The 23,192-nt window shown below is 42.4% G+C and overlaps 1 protein-coding gene across 1 annotated transcript in view; it reads left to right on the forward strand.

Moving 5' to 3' along the window:
- Positions 1-23,192, forward strand: part of RIPOR2 (RHO family interacting cell polarization regulator 2) — a 96,022-nt gene that overhangs the window by 71,029 nt on the left and 1,801 nt on the right. The window contains 9 exon segments of the mRNA XM_073331852.1: positions 208-891; positions 3,700-3,884; positions 5,653-5,821; positions 7,493-7,628; positions 8,594-8,755; positions 9,764-9,922; positions 11,572-11,774; positions 15,849-15,932; positions 18,197-18,287. Of these exon segments, the coding sequence (XP_073187953.1) occupies positions 208-891; positions 3,700-3,884; positions 5,653-5,821; positions 7,493-7,628; positions 8,594-8,755; positions 9,764-9,922; positions 11,572-11,774; positions 15,849-15,932; positions 18,197-18,287 (1,873 nt within the window).

The following is a 23,192-nucleotide window of genomic DNA, read 5'->3' on the forward strand; positions in this document are numbered from 1 at the left end:
TTTGCCAACAGAAAAGATACTGACCAAATTTCCCAGACCTGATGTAGCAGGTAGCCCTCCCACTGAAATGCACAGGAGTTGTGCCAGCTTATGCCAGGGCTGAATTTGTGTGTGTGTGTCTCTCTCTCTCTTTTTTTTACACACCTGTGTATCATGTGGGATGCATTCCTTGTGTGTTATTTTTACAAGTTTACATTATCTTTGCAGTCCAATTCGCCAGACGACATCTTTGAAAATGGGATGGCAGCCAATGAGAAAAGACCACTATCTTTCAGTTTTGGCGATATACCAAATGGAGATTGTGCTCCCGCACCCAGCACTGTAGATTCCTCCTCTGCCCTTAACCCTTCCAGTCCTGAAATTACTGTCACACCTCCAGAGCACAAATCCTCAAATAACCCAGTGATGGACAGTTCCGGCACAAACTCGTCCCTGGACTCTACACCTGAGTCAAAAGACTTGAAGTCACAGCCAGAGCATACACCAGTACATGAGAACAAGAAAAGTTCCAGAGTAGCCTCTGAAGTTCACCAAAAGCCTTCAGGCCCCGGGAGTGATAACCTGTTTATAGATTCTAGTGTCCCCGTGTCACTTCTACAAGAGACCGATGAAGTGTCAGAGCTGAAACCGGTCGAACTGGACACCTATGAAGGCAACATCACCAAACAGCTGGTAAAAAGGCTCACCTCCACAGAGGCTCCAATGACACCTGAAAGGCTGCAGTGTGAGGGATCAATAAGTGGTGAATCAGAAGGATATAAGTCTTATTTAGATGGAAGCATAGAAGATGCCTTTCAGGGGCTTCTCCTAGCACTTGAGCCACATAAAGAACAGTATAAAGAATTTTATGACCTGGACCAACAGGTGATGCATCTGGACGATATTCTCAAAGTAAGTATATTTTCAGGAAGCATCAATGAAAGAAAATCTGAGTATGATCAGCCCTATTAACTGTAAACAGCAAAGTACTATTTTTTCAGTCTGCTATCAAGAGCTCACTGGGAAAATACCTAAAACCAACTGATTCGCTCTGACCTTGATTGACCAACCATCTCTTTAGAGTGACCCATTTTAAAGCTTTGTTGTTTGCAGTTTGGTTACTATTACTTTACGTTCTTGAGCAATTTGTATTTTAATTTTATAGAAATTGAAAAAGTAGCAGGATACCATAATCAACAAAAATACATTTCCCCTGCTACAGAAATTACTTAGTGAAACTCTGACTTGTGTTATGCAGGAGGACAGATCACAGCAGTTCCTTCTATCCTTAAAAATCTACAGGCCAGATCCTCAGCTGCTATAATTCAGCATGTCTTCATTGATGTCAACAGAGCTCTGCCAATTTATACCAGCTGAAGTTCAGGCCCTATAACTGGATGAGTGGAATTGTTCAAAAATGTCTAGGTGGCTTAGGAGCACAAGGTCTACTGAAAGTCACTGGGACTTGTGCTCTTAAATCGTGTAGGCTCTTTTGCAAGCCCACCCCTAAGTATCTATCTAAATCCTAGAATCACAGAAGTGTAGGACTGGAAGGGACCTCAAGAGGTCTTCCGGTTCAGTCCCCTGCACTCAAGGCAGGGCTAAGTAATGTTACAAATCCTGTAATTAGTCTAAGAATGAGACTGAAGCTAAAAGGGAAAAGTATTTTACATATGTTACAGTACATAATGTCTTAACCCTAGATTTGTTTCACAGCTCTTCACTAATCACTGTGATGCACATTTTTCCCCACAAGAAGATATTCATGATTCTTTATCATGAGGACAGAGTTAATTGGGAATAACTGCTTTCAAGTGCTTCATATTCATATGCCAGGTGGTCTGTTGGAATGATCTGAGTAGTGTAGAATTAGCCACATAATTGAAGAAGAGCATAACTAAGGAAAGGAGAGAGAGGTTGTCCTTTTGCGTTACCATTTTAACATCTGTGTTTCCATTGGCATTTACAGCTACATGATACTTTTCCAAGTTAAGTGCTTTTCTGACAGCCAGTTCCTCCTGCTCTGACTCCCTGAACTAGCTCCGAAGTGGATTTGTACATGAGAGACTACAAGTATCAGTCATTTTTGAACTTCCCAGCTGCTCTGCTGCTTGTGCAAAAGAGGTCAGCTGTCAGAACAGTACTGGGGCAGGGGAAAATACTCATTTTCTCTCTGTGAAGCATATCATACAAAGGAACAGAGGGGGGATGCATGTGCAGGTGGGATACTTGGACTCTTGAAACCTCTGCTTCTTTGAGATCGCCATTCAACCTGTTAATTTGCTTGAGGATTGAGACTGTGGGTCACTAACCGAGTTGCTGGACTTCACGTTCAAAAGGTCAAGACAGAAGCTTGTTCTAGCTGAAGAAAGCTTCTCTTGACTATGTCAGCAGGAAGAGAAAATTGACAGTGCGGTTGCTACAGTTTTATTTTGTACAGGACAAAAGGAAGCTGCATTACTAGCCCATCAAACATGTAAACTGAATGAAAGGCTGGATAACACATACCTATCTCACAGGGGTGTTGTGAGGATTGTTTAATTAATGCTTATACACAGCCTTTGAAAGTGTAAGATACTGTAGATGCTAAAGTATTAATATTACGTACAGATGGCATAGATGCAAAACTGCACATCACCCCAAGCTGTGGGAAAGTGTGGTTCTGGAATCAGATCTGAACTTCTCAGGTAGCTCATCTCTCACTAATGGGCTAAACCAGAACTCTGAATCTTAACACCAACTTTTGGGAAGGTTCTGTTCTGGAACCATGCTTTGTGGCTACGGGCTGTCTCTGATGATGAGTTTAACTAAAACTATAGAAATTGCTGTGCAAAACTGCAGGAGCTGATCCTAAGTCAAGTTACCGACTTAAACTCTGATCTTGCAAGATGGTCCACACAAGTAAACCTCTGTCCCATGCAGAGCCCCACTGACTTCAGCATGGCTCTGCACAGAACGTGGGGTCTGTCTGCATGGATCACTATGCAGGATTGAGGTCTTAGAGATTTCTTACAGAGGCCATGAAGCTTTACTTACACTTTCTCCCTGTTGTTCTGATTTTCTCACTCAGTTCCTCCCTAGTGATATGAAAAGAAGGCATCTCCTCTGGTTGGAATTGTTACTTTCTGGGTTATAAAATTGCCTTTAGGAATCTCCTTGATTATGTTTATCATTAAAAAGCACTGTCTCCTGGGGTGACCAGTACCATGATGTTTGATAGAGGAATGTCTTGCTTTCCTCCTGCTTCCAGTCCTGTACGGTAATCTGGAGAGATGGGACCAAATTCATACCAGATTTAAACTCCATTGGAGTTATCCCAGGAATGAATTTGGCCAGTACAGCTTAAATGAATGCATGTAATTAAGCTTCTGTATCTAAAATTACTGCTATGGAATGTGCCTTACGTATTCAGCTTCCCACATGTTAATTAACAGACTGTCCTCTTTAAGGCCATTGAAGAGCTTTTCACTTGACTTTAAGTGAAATGTTTGTCATTTCGATAGGACGGAGTTGAACCCCAGCCTTGACATGTTTTCTATTTGGAGCTTTTTTAGTGTGCAGACTTTGATTGTATTTCTTATGAATATGAAGGTTCGAAATCAATATAATCCAATAAAATGAAATTTTAAAGCATATAAAAAGTTGTAAACTTCAATGTTATCCTTTTTTTCAGTAGTTAAATATATTTTTGGTGTTCACTGGTTTGTTCTGCCTTTGCAGTGCAAGCCAACAGTAAACCGAAGCAGGTCCTCCAGTGTCAGTCTAACAGTTGAAAGTGCTTTAGAAAGCTTTGATTTCCTGAACACCTCTGACTTTGATGATGAGGATGGTGGAGGTGATGAGGTTTGTAATGGTGGAGGAGGTGCTGACTCAGTATTTTCAGACACCGAGACTGAAAAGACTAGGTAAGTCAATAGTGTCGGCCAGCTTGCAGATCTCAAGGCAAGCCGCTACACTACTTCTTTGTCACTAACAGAGGATCCTGGTGCACACGTTATTCAAGGAAGATGAAACTAGATATCTGAGATTATAAATCAAGAGGTTTTCTAGTGGTTAACATACATGAAACTCTGCAAATGCAGGTATCAATTTTTCTTGTTCAAACAGCTACAGTCTGTCCCCCAGAAGGGAAATGTAATAAATTAGCACACTAGAGATCAATATCTGCAGAGCTTCTTCCTTGATATAGGTTTGGACCTGGTTTTCCTTGGTTTGGATTTAGTAACTAATTCCTCTGTGTTTTTCACCCCCACCCCTGTCTTTTCTGTCTAGCCTAGTGAGTCTTTGCAGTGGATTAGGATTGTCAGTAACAGTAACATAGGGCCAGATTTAAACAGCATGGTGTAGGTTTCCTCTGGAATGAAAGAGTGATGACTGGTTCTTGTTCATGGCCCTGCATGTTACGTGCCCTCATTCCACCACTGTCTTTGTGAGAGGAAAAGCAGTTGTGTGGTGCTGTCATGTCACCTTGTGAAGCTGACTGTGTTTTATCATTAGAGCCTCATATATACATTTGTAACCTCAGGAGAACTAAAACATGACCAAAAAGTCTACACACGGCAAATATGACTGCAAAAGGAGCAAAGAACACACAACAGTCTCCTAAAAGGGAAGCTACATTTCCCACTGCCCATCATAGCACTTGTAAGGGATTTTCTAGCACAACAAGCAGTCACTATTCTGCCACGGGAGGGGGGAAGAAAAGAAAAACCTCATTGCATACTTCCCCTCCCCCCTGTCCCCCCTCCCCCGCCCCCCAAAAAAATCTTGACAGAGTCAAACCTTATATAAGCACCATAGCAATTAGTTCAGTGAATTAGCTTAAAATGAAAAGGTTTCCTTTTTTTTTTTTTTAAATGAAGACTTTGAAAGCAACCTCAGTTCCTACTCTGATTTTAGGTGTATTGTAATGCATAGTTTAGAGCATCCACCTAAAGCAGTGCAGGTGCTGTGATTTTTAAAACATGTAAATGTGTGTTTGCGTATTGGAAATCAGAATCAGGGCCCTACTTTCAAACCATGAGAGAACATTATTGCAACAACAAGAAAATGGAAATAATGATTTAAACACAGTGAGAATAAGTATTAGCCTGTGGAAAAAATATGGTGAAAAAATATGGTTTGTTATACACACTATGCCTAAAACAGCAGATGGAAACATCATGTCTTTTATTCCAGCAGATGGAAACATCATGTCTCTTATTTTCTTTTACTGACAATTAAATCTGGTGCCTGCAAAACACTGATAAATTAGTTCTTAATGGTTTAATTTTTGAGAAACCACAAATCAATAATGCAGTTTAATCCAGAACAATTTGGTAACTAATAATGTCAACAGATGAAAAAATAACAAGTGCTAACAAGGGCAAATTTCAAAGACTTCTTGGTGAGTTCTCCACAAAAGAGGCATTGTTCTGGAGAAACAAGTAGACCACTGTGGAAGCAATTTGTCTTTTAAATGTGTACAATCATTCCACATTCATTACACAATGTTACTGCCAAGTTAAGATATGATGTATTCATTAAAAGGTTTCTGGCTTATCAAGGGCTCTTTGGTTACAGATCACTGCTTGCAGCAATTCTTCTTATGCCTGATGTTAGTCATTTTGAGTTAACGTGCTTTGTCTGCAGGAGAAGAAAATCAACTCCTTACCCAACTTCCTGCATTCACAGTTACAGGTCAGATCACCCAGAAGCCAGAGGGCACCTCAGTGAAGCTTTGACTGAAGACACAGGAGTTGGGACCAGTGTAGCTGGAAGTCCTCTCCCACTGACCACAGGGAATGAGAGTCTTGATATCACAATAGTTAAGCATTTACAGTACTGTACACAGCTCATTCAGGTACAACTGCTCTTTTGGGTTATATTTTTATAATAATATTCCTAGATGCATTTTTTTTCCAGTTTCTTAGGGGTTTAAATTGGCTAATGAATTTAGTACTGGGTGAAAGCAAGGCAGGAGTACTGCTAGACTGAGCCAACTGAGAGGGCTGGCTGACACCAAGAAAGCTTCTGTAAATGTAGCTCTTCTAATTTGCCTCAGTCATGACCTGTCAGACCTCTGTTATGCCAGTCCTGGCCCTCTTCTGAGCTGAGCGCAAGACCTGAAACTATAGGGCAGTTTTGTGACTACTGGTGTCCACTGCAGAGAGTGCAGACCACTCAATTCACTTTCCCCTTGGACTCAGATCCTGGCACTGACCCTGCGCCACTGACTTCCACTCCACGCTCAGAGCAGCTGCAGGATCAGCCTTGTTATGTGACTTTAGATTTCCAGAGGTGACATGGAAGCCCATTCATTCACTGTTTACTCTAGCTAAACTCCAGGCCATTGGAAGTCAACCAAGATGTGTGTGTTATTTAAAAGCAAAAAGGTATTTTGGGTATAAAACCAAGATGATTCTTTAAATGCAGGAACTGTAAAATGCTACCTTTGCTTTGGACTCTATGTGCAAGCACAGTGGAACGTTGCACTGAAGTCCAGTCTCTGTGTGAACCAAGTCTGGATAGTTATACATTCCAGGAAGTTTTCCCTCCCTAACCAAAGGTAAAAATTTGTCCCAGGATTTTCCACTTCCTGAAGGGTGCCCCCTTTGGAGAACATCAGTGTTTTCCTATTGTATTGGAATACTGCATACTGGAGCCTCATTTACTGCATTAGGCTCTTCATTCCCAAACGGACACAGTTAACATCTATTTCCAATGGCCACAGGCTCAGTGCTACAATGGAAATCAAGTCCTGCTTCTGGCATCTTGCTGATGTAGACAACTAAATCCCAGCCATGTAGAATAAGGAAGGGTATTGGGCTCAATACAGGAGTAACTGCATGAAATTCTATGGGCTGCACATGTTATGCAGGAGGTCAGACTAGATGATCTAATGCTCTGCCCTAGTCTTAAACTCTGTGGAAGGAGTTAGGTGCCTAAAGCAGCACTTTGCTATTTAAATGAGTAATTACATTCCTAGATATAGATTTAGGCATTTCAGTATAGGCATAAAAATTGAGCCCCTAAGAAACAGTTTGCAACAACTGTGAAACATACACGCACCAGAAGCTTTAAGGAGATACTATGCAGTAGAACCTCAGAGTTAAACACCAGAGTTTACAAACTGACCAGACAACCACACACCTTATTTGGAACCGGAAGTACAGAATCAGGCAGCAGCAGAGACCCCCCCCAAAAAAAGCAAATACAGTACACTGTGTTAAACAAACTACTAAAAAAAAGAAAGGGAAACGAGCATTTTTCTTCTGCATAGTAAAGTTTCAAAGCTGTATTAAGTCAATATTCAGTTGTAAACTTTTGAAAGAACCATAACCTTTTGTTCAGTTATGAACATTTCGGAGTATGAACAACCTCCATTCCCGAGGTGTTTGTAACTCAGAGGTTCTACTGTACAACCAATTTCTCACTGCAGTTCTTATGGATTAAAAGTATCTGTATTCAGATCAGACTATTTCAGCAAGATGAAACGTCTTCCAAACTTTTTTTTTAACCCTTGTTTTATTAGCAAATTGTGTTCTCCAGTAAAACTCCATTTGTTGTAAGAAACCTCCTGGATAAGCTGTCCAAGGAGATTGTAGTAGTGGAGAACCTTGCAGAGATCAGCAGTGAGAACATGGGGAATGTCATCTCTGTAACTGAAGGTAAGTAACAGTATGGGGGTTTGCTCTTTGGAAAGGCTGGGCATGTGTGTGTGTAAGTCTTCCTAAGCAGTCATTTGTCTGATTTTAGTAAATTCCATTGACACACAGTTGCAAATGGACACTGTACCACCATCTAACCGGTATCAGTCAACAGATGGTGGCAGGAGACCTCAGGCTGGGCTAAGGTATGATATTCAGAAAGGCAAGGGGAGAAGGGAAGAGGTGTTCACAATTTCCAATGTGCCTCCTTTCCCCTACCACACACAAAAAAGCAGATGGCTGCAGTAGTAAAGGGTATTGCCAAAGCAACTGGTGTGGTGTCTCCTCTGAGAAGCCAGATTCTTCCTCCACCTCTCCTTGCCCAGAATGGGGAGATTATTTGGGGAAGCTCTAGTTTACAGGACCAGAGGCATGAGACAGTCTCTGAATAGTTTGTCTAGAAGACTACTTTTAGTTACCATTATTGACTAACACTTAGCAGTTTTGTAGCATCTTTGCATCTTTAAAGAGTTTTACAAATATTATTAATCCTCACAAGCCCCATGGAGTAGGCAAATATTGTTAGCATTATTTTGCTGATCATGAAAGAGAGGCAAAACAGATAGGTGAGTTGCCCCAAAAGAGTGTGCCAGAGCCAGGATTAGAATTCTGGAGTTTGTGGTGCCCAGTCCTGTGTTCACACTATTACCTCACATCTCTCTGGTACTTAATGGTAATTAAATAACTATTTCCTAGTTCCCAATACTGGATCAGAAGCAAGTTTGCTTTCATCATTTGGAGTTTTAGTATGGGAACCCAAAACACCTTAAAAGCTCTAAGAGTTGGCACTTCCTGTGCACTGGGAAATTGACTACTGAGCAGTGGGGTGGGAACAAGTATTCATGTACGCTTGTGTTTTTGTTATACTAACACAGCAATCTGATCTCTGTGATTTTTTTTCACTTGTTTTGTCGTCCCCCCCGCAGCAATTCCAGAATTTCATAAGAAGCTATCACTGCTGTCTTTCTGGACTAAGTGCACCAGTCCCACAGGGGTATATCATACCTCTGCAGACAAGATGATAAAACAGCTTGATGTCACTTTTGCCACAGCTGTGAATGAAGAGTGCCCAGGACTAGCAGAAACAGGTAGATTCTTCCAAAAAAACAAAACAAAACAACAAAAACATTCTATCCACAAGTCCAGGTGGATCTGGTAGAATCTGTCTTGTAGTAAGCTTCTGAAAAATGCCAATATGCTGAGACCAAGTTTTGCTCACCTTCAGTTCCAACTCTTCAATCCCACAGAAGTCAACTGGGATGTGGTTCAAAAACCTTACCTGAAAGTAACCGATTTAAATGTTTTTTGCCACAACTTGTAAAGCCAAATTTTGCCCAAAATAGTAAACCCAAAGAAATTAACTGTTTTAAAGTCCACATGATTAAAAAAAAAAAAAAACAACAACTAGGTCTGATACAGTGTATTCGTTTAGTCAGATATTAGGGGAAAATTCTCTATTTGCACGGCCCATCTCATTCTCTTGCCTGTTCTGCCTACCAAATTCACACTGATGTCAATAGAAGCTCTGTGTATGAACATGAAACAGCAAAAGATCCATGCTTCAGGTCAACTCCTACCCCTAGGCAATCTCATTGACTTCAGTGGTATTACAGAGGTGCAACTGGGCACAGCATTTGGGCCTCTATTTAATGATGCACTGTCAGGTGGAGAGAAAGGATGGTCTAGTGGACAGGGTGGCGCACTGGCTTCAAGAGAGTTTCAGTTGCTGGCACGGCCCCAGACACCCTGTGTGACATAGGGCAAGTCACATAATCTGCTCAGTCCCCCTTCTGGAAGTTGGTAATAGTTCTTCCCTACCTCACACGGTTTCATCAGGATAGAATCTATTAATGATTGTGAGGAGCTCAGATATTACACAGATGAGGACCAGACAGACAGGACAATGTTGCCCTGAGTGAAGATTAGAAATGCTGATGCTGGGAGGTGTTTCTCTCTCTCTCTCTTTTTTTTTTTTTAAAGTTCTACCTTTCTTTCATTGTAAAGTGTTGAACCGAGTTAATTGCAGTGTTTTCTCTACCGAAAGTGTTTTGCTCTTGTTAATACAATGTTCCTTTGTCTTTTCCTGCTGCATGTAGTATTCAGAACCCTGCTGTCTCAGATCCTCGACCGAAGAGAACCAGTCCTCTCATCCAGTCTGTCCTCTGAAATCCTAACAGTTTTTCAGTATTACAATTATTTTGCCAGCAACAGTGTTAGCGACCTTGGAAGCTATTTGTTGCAACTTGCAAAAGAAGGTAGAGTGTCTAAATTCTGCCTGGTAGAAGGGAAACGTATCAAGGTGCTTTCAAGCACCAGAAAAAACAACTCAGCCCTTGGGCTGATTTTTCATTAACCAACAAGGAAAAGAGGGAAAGAACTGCCTTGGGAGTTCAGATATGATTGCAGTGGCACATGTGTATACTGCAGGAAGGGGCGGGTATTTCCAACTGACACTCCTTCCTCCCCTCCTCACCCACACATGGTCATCAGCAGGGCCGGCTCAAGACGCCAGCGTTCCAAGCAGGTGCTTGGGGCGGCAGTTAGAAAGGGGCGGCAGTTCCTCCGGCCGCAGCGGCAATTCGGCGGCACCTTCTCCCCTTTGCCGGCCGCGGCGGCAGTTTTTTTTCACTGCTTGGGGCGGCAAAAGCTGGAGAGCCTGCCCTGCTCATTAGTATTAAAAACAAGTGTGTAGAAAACTAATATTTAGGGGCTGGATGTTACTTGTTGGTTTGGTCCCAAAATCTGGGGTGCCGAGTGCCCACAGCTTTTATTGATTTCAGTCTTTCCTTGGCTCCCATCATTGTTTTGGACTGATCTCATGAAGTGCTGAGCCCCTCTTGGGAAGTGCTGAGGAAGCTGAGCAAACTCTGTGCCTTGCCAGCTCAGCACTTCAGAAGATCTGAGCCCCTGTGAACTCAAAAGGGCAACAGACACTTGGCACCTCTTGGGCCCAAGCCCATAGTGCTCTAGACTTTCACTCCTGGAGATGTGAATTTCATTTGTTAATCTAGTGCATCTGAAATGGAGTTTGACGCCTCCTAGTCCCCGGTTCTGCATGACACATTGTAGCACATCTTGGCATAGCTGCCAGCTTTTACTCAACAGAGGCCAAAGAACTGGGGTAGGAGAGATGTTCAGTACTGAGGCACATTAGTAGGGGCTGTCAGCAGAGAGGGACATAAGTGGGCAGGAAAAACTGGCACATAAATATGTCCTTGGTACCAATATACAGCAGAGGAGAAGATCTGACTCTAAGCAAGGCCTCCCCCTATAGTGCTTCCCCAGGGCTGTGTGGAGAAGCCTGCTCTCAATGTGGTTGGCTGAAGCCGATGCTATTAGACACTCGCTCTCCTGAGCACTAAATCTAGACACTTTTCTAAAACAAAACAAAAACTAATGACCAATATAACATCACTTTTACTATAATCAGCTATGTGTGTCCAGTGTAAACTCCACTCAAGAGTCATATGGTCTTAAGATACTGAAAATGCCAAAGGAAAACATGCCTTGAACTCAACTCTCCCCGTAAGATATACAAGTTTCCTGTGCTACAATCACTGATTAGAACTTCTTGGATTTTCTAGCTGCAGTTAAGGTTTGAGTATTTCACTTTGGGCTGGGAATAAGATACCTAACATCCCATTTAGCACATCCACACACATCTGTTACTCCTGTGGAGAATGCATGCCAGTCCTCAGCAAGAGTATCTGGGAGGCACTGCTCAAAGAGCAAAACACTCCCCAAGTCGGAGCACTGCAATGCTGGAAACTCAGTGAAGCAGGAATTTTTCAGCTCTCCCCTGGGCCAGTGGATAGCTATTTTAAGTGGAAAGGAGCAACATAACACATGGGGAGAATAAATGAACAAAAGGAGAATACTGACATCTCTTTCTTTTACATTCTAGCCTCAGTAGTTCAGAAGCTGCAGACCTTAAGAGATGAAAAACGGCTACAGAACATAGCTGAGCTAACCTCCAGCAGTCTTCCACCTCAGCAGGAAGTACTGAGGTCCTTGGCTTTACTTCTAACTGAAAATAAAAATGAAATTGGCGAGGCTGTGACATTACTCTTGTCAGCTTCAGCAGAAAACAGGCATTTCAGGGAGAAGGTAGGTATGGTTCCTCTGTCCCCTAATTGAAAAAACAACATACAGCATAGGAGACCTATATAATCATGTTCTGTCTAATGTGTAAAGTAACATTTCAGAGTCTTGCAGTGTTATTGTAGCTATGTTGGTCCCAGAATAGGTGGGTGAGATAATATCTTTTTATTTATTTTATTTGGACCTGAAGAAGAGCTCAGTATAAGCGCAAAAGCTCGTGTCTCTCTCACTGACAGAATTTGATCCAATAAAAGATATTACCTCACCCACCTTGTTTCTCCGAGCCTAACAGAATATACAAATGTGCAGGTATGCCTGTACAACGCCTGTCACAGTAATATCTGGTCACTAATTTAAAACTATTTGGTTTGCATTGTATTCTCCAGCCATCTGTCATGTTTCAGCATTAGTGGGTGTGCTGGGTTGTTTATCTGGTGATTATTGAAATGCTGCTGGGCCATTCTTCAAGCATTGCCCTTTTGGAAAGAGATGGGTCTGATATTTTGCTCCAAAGGTGGTAAGATCTGGGCAGCATCCTGATGTCTAGAGGAAGGGAATTGCTGCTGAGCAAACAAGAATCAGAGTCCTGGTCCCTAATTAGGTGAGAAAAAGAATTTGGATCAAAGACTTTAGTTTAGATATAACATGATTTGAAATTCAGGCAATGTAAACAAGTGAATTAAAGAGAAGGAAGAAGGAGGGAGAGGTAATGATTGACTTTTGTACCTGCAGTACTTCCCAATTTCTTCTGCTACCCCAGTGAAAGTTCATTCTTGGGTGCCCTGGTTATGAGGAGGGGGCAGAACAGGAGGAAGGTGTGATGGGTCCGGAGGAGGTGGGGATGGCAATCCAGATCAGTGAGAGGTTGCGTCACTATTTTCCCTGCAACCCAGAGCGTGCCTCACAATGCTTTGCTGTTGTAATTCCCAGTCTGGGCTGCTCACAACCAGCCTACCAGCTTGCAGGTCACAGCCTGAGTGTTAAACAGCACTTGTTCAGTGGCTCTGACCCCAGCAGCCTGTCTATAAGCCCCACTCTGCCTTCCAGCAGCCTTGATTATAAAACCAGCAAAGTGACCCCAACAAGCTCCATGTCCCAAATTTCCCCCAAATCGTGTATTGTATAATATCTAGCCCTCACCTGGACTGTTCAGAGAAATAATAAGGTCCATTTGTTCCTCTAAAAACATAACCTACCACTTCACTGGGGTAAATACACCCTTTCATTTAAACACTGCACTGACTTGGTTCATAGTAAAACTAAAACAAATGTATGAACAATAGGTCATAGGTTGAGTAACAAGTAACAGGAATAAAGTTAGAAAGGATCACAAGCAAATGAAAGTGAAAACATGCATCTATACTTAACAGAGTAAGACATGGGTTTTGTTCAAGATGGTTTCTCTCACCAGTCATGACTCACTTTTTCTCCATCAGGACCTTCTACAAAAGCATAAGGGGCTGGTTTCTCTAGTCTTTCTAGGTAAAATATCTTTGCCTAAGTAGGCTTCTCACCTACAGTCAGTTCCAGAGACTTCAGCACCAAACTTGGTTGAAGGACCCATCTTTCTCAGCATGCTAAGAGCTCTGTTCTCTTGTCTTTCTAGTAATGGATGCCAAAGATGGCTTCTCTTGTCTTTCTAGTAATGGATGCCAAAGATGGCTTGCTTATATCTTCCAGAGTTCAGTGACTGTTTCAAGATGCAGGATGAGCTCATGCTGTTACTTTCTTCCTATGGGCTTCTCATCCCCCTGTATGTAAATGGGGCTTCCATTGTTTTGACTCCACCATGCTTAATTTACCTAGAAGACAGGTTTAATAGGATTCACTATTCACAGCTGGCATGCCTCCTTATGGCTAATCTTGGGATTAGTTTGCCACTTGTTGGATGCCCCTTTCTGCAGTCACTCAGCCCGTTATCTCAATCTCACACTCCAGAAACCAGGGTAGTAGTCGTCTTTGTGATGCAGCTGCTCCCGCATCAGGACTTGGCCCTCCGGCCAGGTCACTATAGCCCTTCCCTTCCGGGGTCTGTCAACGTCTCTCTGGATAAGCTGTTCCAGGTAGTCTTCCATCCGATGTCCAAGGCTGTGCCACTTCCCCAGAGCCTGGGAGGGGAAGCTGGGCCCACCCTCTACTCCAAGTTCCAGCTCATAGACCCTGTGCTCCACGACTGTGGTCTACTTTCTCTCAGACCTGGTTGCTCCTTCCTTAGGCTCTGTCCTACTCCCTCTTTCTATCCTCTGGGTTTTCCACCTGTCCTTTGCTCCCCATGGCTGCTTTCCCCTTGGGCTTCTTGCCAGACCATGCAATCTCTAACATACTTCCCTCCTGTCAGAGAGTGACTGCAGATTTTCTGCCTACAGCGCCCTCTGGCATTAGCTTTATAGAAGCTCTGTCTGGTCCTGCCCAGGTAAGCTTCATACTTAATTAAGCATTATGGAGCCCTGGCTTCCCTCCAGGTACAGCCTATGCAGTTAATTGGCCCATCTAGCCTGCCTTAATCCCTTGAGGACTCGTGTGGGATGAACACCTCATCCAACAGGTAAACAGCTCCCTTCTCTCCTGTCCTGCCCGGGAGGGAGCCTGTTTTTCCCCAGATTGGAAAGTCTAATATCAATGAGTATTGGTAATGCCTTATGTAGTGTTAGTGCGTACAATTCTCAATGATATTAGTCACCAGTGTGTCATAGGCTTTCATAAAGGACCTCACTCTCTACACTTTTATAACACAGTACTATTGTATACAATCAGTTGATTCAACTGCTTATCACTTGAGGTTCACCCCCTCCCCCCAATCTTTATGCAATGTAGTCTTTGACAAGTAAAACCCAGACCAAGCTTCCCTCTCCTGCTGGGTGTCTCCTACCCCACTTGTTAGTGTGAGGTTTGCCTCCACCCCTTGTAAACTTGATGGATCTCTTTAGGTGATATGTAAATACATTCTCATTGTCTTTCAAAGTACTTTGGAAGTAACTCCCAGGTAGGGAAAACATGTTCCTTTGTCTAGTGCAGACCTGTTTACCAACCCACCCATCCCCTGGAATGCTTGGTTTAAACACACTTTAGTCATAATTCTAGCATATATCTTTACCTGTGTACACACAAGAATATTAATCAGTCAGTTATTAGTTTTCAAATGATACATCACAAGGCATGTTTTGTACAAAGATTATTACAAGAGTGTGGAGGGTGTGAATACAGGGATGCTTAGTGTCATGGGGGAAACGATAGAATGCAAAAGAAGGGGAGGAAAAAGAAATGCTCATTCTCCTTTTGGTCCTCTTCCTCCATCCCTCTATTCCCTCTTCGCTCAGTCTCTCTATATTTTGTCCTCCCTCACTTTCCAACTGTGCAATATCACTCTGTGCTACCTCGCCCCACTTCTGCATGGACAAAAAAAAGTCCCCTTCTCCAAGCACAGGCCTGCTGCATTTATGTCTGGCTCACTGCCGGAGGGAAAAGGCAGCATGGTGCTTGTATCAAAACACCCTGGAATTCACTAGGAGCTACCTGCTTTTGAGATTTGCGACTAACGCGGATTCTTGTTTGCTTATCTGTAACTGGAACAGTTCTAGAACTGAGCTGTGAACTTGGTTTAGCAGCGTCTGTTAGCTTTGTGATAGTCATTTTCATTCTCTCAGAGTTCTAATCCAGCCTAGGTCACTAGTGACCCAAAGTCATTACCACCCCTGGGGCTAGAGGGACCACCTTAAAAGGGGGGAGAGCAGTTCAGTCTCCATGACCCACTTCATGGCCTCTGAGAAACTGCCATCAAGGGCACCAATTATTGTTGATTGCTTTAATGTGCACACTTGCTAAGAACTGGACCAAGGCCACTATCTCTTCCCACATACATCACAAAACTTGGACTGGATTTCAACCAATGACATACCCCATTATCATATCCAGAGCCATCCAATTACTCAATACATGATGGCTTTTTCTTTTCAATCCTGTATCCACATTGTTAGGTCATTTGGTTTTCTGTGTTTGGAAATGTAGTGATACATACATTACTTTCACTTTTCTGCTCAACACAGCTACAAAATATCTTAACTGGTGTCCTCTGTTTTTCAGGCTTTAATTTACTACTGTGAAGTGCTAACACAGCCTAATCTCCACTTACAGAAAGCAGCTTGCATGGCACTGAAATGCCTTCAGGTAAAAAGTGATGCACTCAGTTGTTGGACATTGTTCTTGCTTTGAACTTCCATGGGAGAGCAAAGCAAAGCTTCTATTCAATAGAGTAGCGGTTCTCAAACTGTGGGTTGGGACCCCATTTTAATGGGGTTGCTAGGGCTGGCTTAGACTTGCTGGGGCCCGGGGCTGAAGCCTGAGCCCCACCACCCAGAGCCAAAGCTGAAGCTCAAGGGCTTCAGCCCTGGGCAGCGGGACTCAGGTTACACGCCCCCTGCCTGGAGCTGAAGTCCTTGGGCTTCAGATTTGCCTCCCACCCCGTGCGGTGGGGCTCAGGTTTTGGCCCCCCCACACGCAGGGCAATGGGGCTTACTCAGGCTTTGGTCCCCCCTCCTGAGATCGTGTAGTAATTTTGTTGTCAGAAGGGGGTCGCGGTGCAATGAAGTTTGAGAACCCCTGCAATAGAGTCTCTTGAGGACAGAGACACACATACAGCAAGATGCAAACAGCAGCAGCAACATAAGCATTGCTTTTTATTTTGCATTTTCTTCCCTGATATTTTACAAATGGCTTGTTGGCCTGAATTGTTTGGAATCTTGGTTTTTAAAGCAATCAGTTTCTGATGATGATTAACTATGTATTAGGCATCTGTCTCTTCGTGCCTTGATAAAAAGGATCTTATTTATCTTGGGCGATAGAGGGTATGTCCTACATGGAAAAAAAAGTCCAGAGTATAGAGCCTTGGTAGAGGGGGAAAAAAATTGTCTTCTCAAGCAAAATTATAATGGACATAGCCAAAAATTGTAAAAGGGGAGGGAAGGGGAAGATAGAGACATACGTTTCTGTACATTACATGATACCACAGCAATTGAGATAGTGTAACCTGTAAGTAAAAACCTCCAAATGGCTGGAATATATGAAAGTCCCCTATTCAATATCAGTTTCTGGTGCCCTTTTTGTACCCCGCACCACACACAAAATTAATCCTTGCTGCACAGCCAGTAAAAGGCCATGGGAGGGAATAATTGTTCTCAATCCCTGAGCCCTCATATGGTCCCTGAAGTTAGGTAGCTGCAGTAGGTGCCCCATAAAAAAAAAAAATAATAATAATAATATTCTACGAGACATAAACATTACACAGTGGCGATCCCTCTTGGAACTTTCCTCCGGAGAATATACCTGAAGTGTAGCCACATATCAGTTCCTGTATCCTTATGTGCATACAACATCCTCTAGCTATTATGGGACAATGTACCCTCTGTAACTATGACCTTCCAACTCAAACAATAGCCATGCGCAGATGCCCATAGGACATAAGGGCATTATACCATTAATACTACTAGAATAACTGGTTCTAAAGGGCTCTTTAATCTAGCAGAGAAAGGTATAAAAGAACTAACAGTGGAAGCTGAAGCCACACAATTCAAATTAGAAATAAAGATACGTATTTTTAACAGTGAGGCTGATTAACCATTGGAGCAAACAACCAAGAGATCAAGATTTGGGGACTTCTGAGAAGATATGCTTTAGGCAAACAAGTTATTGGGCTAAATACAGGGGTAGCTGGGTGAAATGTAAAGGCCTATGTTATACGGGAGGTCACCCTAGATGATCTAATCGTCCCTTTAAAAATTGATGAATCTGTGAAGAACCTGCCTACAATGGAAAATGGAAACACTTGAGATTTTACTCTTAGCTGACCTGCACACCCACCCTAACCTTAGCCCTACCCTATTGGCTGGGTTTTTCTGCTATTCTCCTCCTGCAGAGGAGATGGGAGAGAATGAACCATAGGACAGATAGTTACATTGCTTAATGCACAAATGGAAAGTGCTCAGATACTACAGTGATGGGTGAAGTATAGGAGAACCGCTATTTGGGAAAAAAGAAGACATCAAATTATACTTTTAAAAAAAATTCCAGTAAGTCATCTCATACTTTAGAGGAGCAAAGATTAGGTGGTTCCAAATACCTTCTTTCTGGTGTGATGGGACAGCACCCATCTCTATTCCACTCACCACCACTTTCACAGTTGTAGCACCCATGGCAAGGGCAACCACAACTGTTGCTCTGTCCAAAGGTCTGAGATTTTTGCAGCAGAAGTACAGAACAGAGTTACTCCTCGCTCTCTGGGAAAGTAACAAATTGATCTCAAACACAGGGATACAAATCATTGTTTGTATGTGTTTGGGGTGGAAGAGAGATGTGGAGAAGGAGGTTTATGTGTACTCACACAAGAATACGAATAGATAGTAACTGATGTCAACACATGTTTTTTCACTTTCTAGGCTACTGAAAGTATTAAAATGCTAGTTACTCTCTGCCAATCTGACAATGAAGAAATCAGAAAAGTAGCATCTGAAACCCTTCTCTCTCTTGGTGAGTTGTGTGTGTTATATTTATTTTACTGTTGTATAAAGTATCTACTTAACGCATCCAAGAAGCATATACTTTTTAAGACAATAAAAATACAACTGGACCTGTAAACTCAAACAGCTTAAAAAAAAGAAAGAAAAAGAAACCAAAGGAAACTGGACCAAAAAGAGAGGCGGGGGGGGGGGGGGAAATCAGACAAAACGGAGGAAGAAGAGAAGCTAAAAATGGTTGAGAAGGAATTGACCTTAACAGAAATAGCTTGCCAGCAACCTGGACCACAAATAGAAAAAATTCCATAAAGGCCTCCCCCGTACAAAGTAAAATGAGAAAAGGGGTAGGTTTATAACTCAGTGTTTCTCAGCCTTTTTGATACCAGGGACTGGCTTGATGCCTTCGTAAACTGTGTCAGGGAGATCTCAGGGACCGGCACCAGTCTACGGACCAGTCTTTGACAAACATTGCTCTAACTTACTTACACCTTCCGACGACGTGGCCCTATTGGTGGGGTTTTTTTTCCCTACAACTCTGCCCCCTTGTGCCCTCAGCCTGTAAATTACACTGACATATACTCACCATGACAAACCAGCATGTTACTCACCCCTCTATATAGCCCCAAATTTGGCCCCCTTGTCTGTAACCCAAATAGAATTAACTTTGGGATGGAAAGCAAGAGCAACCAAGTTGATCTCATTTACCTTGCAGATCAATGTATATAGGGTGGGGGAAAGTATAGAGAAAGAAAAGGGATATTAATAACCAGATCTCTTGGGTATGCTGGGGTTCTATAGCCAGGAAATCCAATCCCTCCTGAAGAACTTCTTTCCAGAATCAAAGATTTATTTGTAAAGAAAATTGTATCTCTAGCCCTCGCAGCAATGAAGAAACCCTTTCAAACATGAACAGTGTATACTGATGGTCTTTTTGAGTCTGTGGACAACTAGAAACAATACATCTGTGAGATGTAAACTGGCCTTTTCGTCTCAGTAGGGTGTTAATTGTTAACTGTTTCACTGCTGACCATTTCATATCCAATCCCAGATTGCCTCCCTCACCTCCTCAGGGCCAAAAGCTTGATCTGTTCATTGCTCAGCTGCCAAAACTTCCTTTTCCACCAGATAGCTGCTGCAATGCATTGGCATGGTGTCAATTTAAAAAACCCCAGCAACACTCTGAAAAGTGAAACTGTGGGGAACAGCTTAAAACGTAATACATATGTTACCACCACTAGGGCTTCTGCACTGACGGGAATATTTCCAGATTTCATTAAAAAAACCTTTTCTTAATTTAAATGAAGCTGCAACCAAACTTCAGCTCTGCTTCCCCAGAGTCCAGAGATCTTGCCACAGAATACCCCGGGGCCTTTGCTATAACAGTTATACTGGCAACCTTGTCGGGGAGCAGGGAGATTAAGATCTAGCTAGTTACTTGTGGCTCAGAGGTGATATTCTATGAAATTCACTCTGCACGCATACAGACTGTGTGAGCAGATACTGTTCAGCGTAAGAGGGAGAGTGAGAAACTCCAACTGTGGGCAGTGCTGCTCTGTCTCCCATTACTTTTGTGCCCGCTTGTGAGCAGGAAGAATGGTCGCAGCCCCTTTTTTACATGTTGCAAGGAGTTAAATTCCCCTGACTCACACCAAACTCACCCTCGGCAGGGCTGTCATGAAGCCTCTTCGATGGTCCACAGATTCCCCCCACTAGCTTTCCCGCTATGTAGCACCACAGCAGGATTCCACTAGAGTAGCATAGAGGACTTTGTGACCCTCTGCACCATGGTGATTTTCACAATAGTGTCTCTTCTCTTGTAACAGTGCACTTGCTTCTCAGTAACCAAGTGGCTATTTTCATTACAACTGATGTATTAGTGTTTAATAAAGGAGAAACACGCTGAGGATCTGATCCAGCATTCTTTATGCACCTGAAACTGATGTTCACAGAAGATTTGGATATGCAAAGAATGCAGGATCAGGCACAGGGGGGCACATCCAGCCTCCACCTGTGTGGATGTGAAGGCCTCTTGGTTGTTAAATCTACTGGGCCAGACTAATTTGGCGGGGGGAAGAGCAACTGTGTAGATCCCTCCATTCTGCCTCCTCATGGCAGGTGCATGTTGGGGGTTCAGTCAGTCATTAGGCTGGAGTAATCACTAAAGCAGCTCTGCAGCTACTCTGTGTCAGTGGGGAAGGGGAGATTCCTTTTGCCCATACTCTTTCCCATGGAGATACCCAGTACCTAAGCCCACTACTGCTGAGCAACTGAGCCTTTGAATGAGGCTACATGCACCACTTCAGTGAAAGTTCTTCAAACACCAAAGGAAGGAAGCCTGCTAAACAACCAGTGGGGCCACTGGACAATCGAGATGCTAAAGAAGCACTGAAAGGGGATAAAACCATTGTGGAGAAACTAAATGAATTCTTTGCATTGGTCTGCGCAGCTGAGGATGTGAGGGAGATTCCCAAACCTGAGCCATGCTTTTCAGGTCACAAATCTGACTAACTGTCCCAGATTGAGGTGCCATTAGAGCAGGTTTCAGAACAAACTGATATTACTATTTAGTTTAAGTCACTAGGACCAAATGGTATTCACTCAAGAGTTCTGAAGGAACTCAAATGTGAAATTGCAGAACTACTAACTGTGGTATGTAACCTATCATTTAAATCAGCTTCTATAACAGATGACTGGAGGATAGCTAATGTGACACCAATTTTAAAAAACCTCCAGGCGATCCCAGCAATTACAGGCTGGTAAGTCTGACTTCAGTAACAGGCAAACTGGTTGAAATTATAGTAAAGAACAGAACTATCACACACATAGATGAACAGGATTTGTTGGTGAAAAGTTAACATGGTTTTTATAAAGGGAAATCATGCCTCACCAATCTATTAGAATTTTTTGAGGTGGGTCAATGAGCATGTGGACAAGGGTGATCCAGTGGATATAGTGTAATTAGATTTTCAGAAAGCCTTTGACAAGGTCCCTCACCAAAGGCTCTCAAGCAAAGTAAGCAGTCATGGGATAAGAGGGAAGGTCCTCTCATGGATCAGTAACTGGTTATAATATAGGAACAAAGGGTAGGAATAAATGGTCAGCTCTCAGAATGGAGAGAGGAGAATAGTGGTGTCCCCCAGGGGTCTGTACTGGGACCAGTACTGTTCAACATATTCATAAATGATCTGGAAAAACAAAACTACTCAAGATAGTTAAGTCCAAAGCAGACTGCAAAAAGTTTTACAAAGGAACCTCACAAAACTGGGCAACAAAATGGCAGATGAAATTCAATGTTGATAAATGCAAAGTAATGCACATTGGAAAATATAATCCCAACTATACATATAAAATAGTGGGGTCTAAATTAGCTGTTACCACTGAAGAAAGAGATCTTGGAGTCACTGTAGATAGTTCTCTGAAAACATCCACTCAGTATGCAGTGCAGTCAAAAAAGCTAAGGAGAGATAAGACAGAAAATACCATATTGCCTCTATAAATCCATGGTATGCCCACATCTTGAGTACTGCATGAAGATCTGGTCACCCCCTTTCAAAAAAAGATATATTGGATTTGGAAGAGCTACAGAAAAGGGCAACAAAAATGATTCAGGGTATGGAACAGATTCCATATTAGGAGAGATTAATAAGACTGGGACTTTTCAGCTTGGAAAAGAAACTACTAAGGGGGGATATTGTGGAGGTCTATAAAATCATGACTGGTGTGGAGAAAGTAAATAAGGAAGTGATATTTACTCCTCCTCATAATACAAGAACTTGGGGTTACCAAATGAAATTAATAGGCAGCAGGTTTAAAACAAACAAAAGGAAGTATTTATTCACACAACGGACAGTCAACCTGTGGAATTCCTGGTCAGAGGATGTTGTGAAGGCCAAGACTATAACAGGATTCAAAAAAAGAAACTAGATAAATTGATGGAGGATAGGTCCATCAATGGCCATTAGTATGGGCAGGGATGGTGTCCATATCCTGTTTGCCAGAAGCTGGGAGTGGGCGGCAAAGGATGGATGCTCTGTTCATTCCTTCTAGGGCACCTGACATTGGCCACTGTCGGAAGACAGGATACTGGGCTAGATGGACCTTTATTCTCACCCAGTATGAGCGTTACTAGTTCACCAAGAATTCATTCTGTTATTGGATATGGTATTGCTTGGGACACAAAAAAACCTTAACTCAGGGTTGTTTGCGTAGAAGATCACATTCCCACTCTGACCTGCCTTATAGCACATGAAGACCTCATTCATTTCTCTGAAAGCACATGCAAGATATTAGATTGGACATAATGTAATGAAGTTCAAACAGAAAACAATAATGAAAAAGGAAAGCTGGTAAGACACAGCAAAAGCACTGCTTACTCTTTTCTATTTGTGTCATAGGTAAACTCAGCTTGGAAAGACACAGACCATTTAGCAGTACACCTGTGCAAACAGCATCACATGATCACAAGGCTCACCTGCTTCATCTTTGCTCCAAACAAATCTTCCCCACTTAGCCCAAACTTTTGTAATGGTATTCAGACCATCTATAAATCCATACTCCTTATTACAGATCTGTAGCTCTCATTAAAAATGAGAGTATATCATGTTTTAATTTACTCAAATCCTTCCTTTGTCTATTTATTTTGATAAGTGCCCACAATTTTACACAATTTCATATAAAACTGAATCCTTACTACACCATTAGTGAATTTAGTAGATTGCCTGTACAAATAACATTTAAAAATTACACTCTGGCCACCATCCTATTGCATATTAATCCATTTCCTCTGAAAATGTGGTGTGAAAGTGATAAAATTTTTATATACCATCCAAAAACATTTGATAGAAGATAGCTTTTTGAGACAACAGATAGTGGGAAAGAGTAGGCAATGGTGTTCCAATATATTTATGCAAGTAAACAG

Source organism: Lepidochelys kempii, chromosome 2 (assembly GCF_965140265.1).
Source record: "Lepidochelys kempii isolate rLepKem1 chromosome 2, rLepKem1.hap2, whole genome shotgun sequence".
NCBI classification, from domain to species: Eukaryota; Metazoa; Chordata; order Testudines; family Cheloniidae; genus Lepidochelys; species Lepidochelys kempii.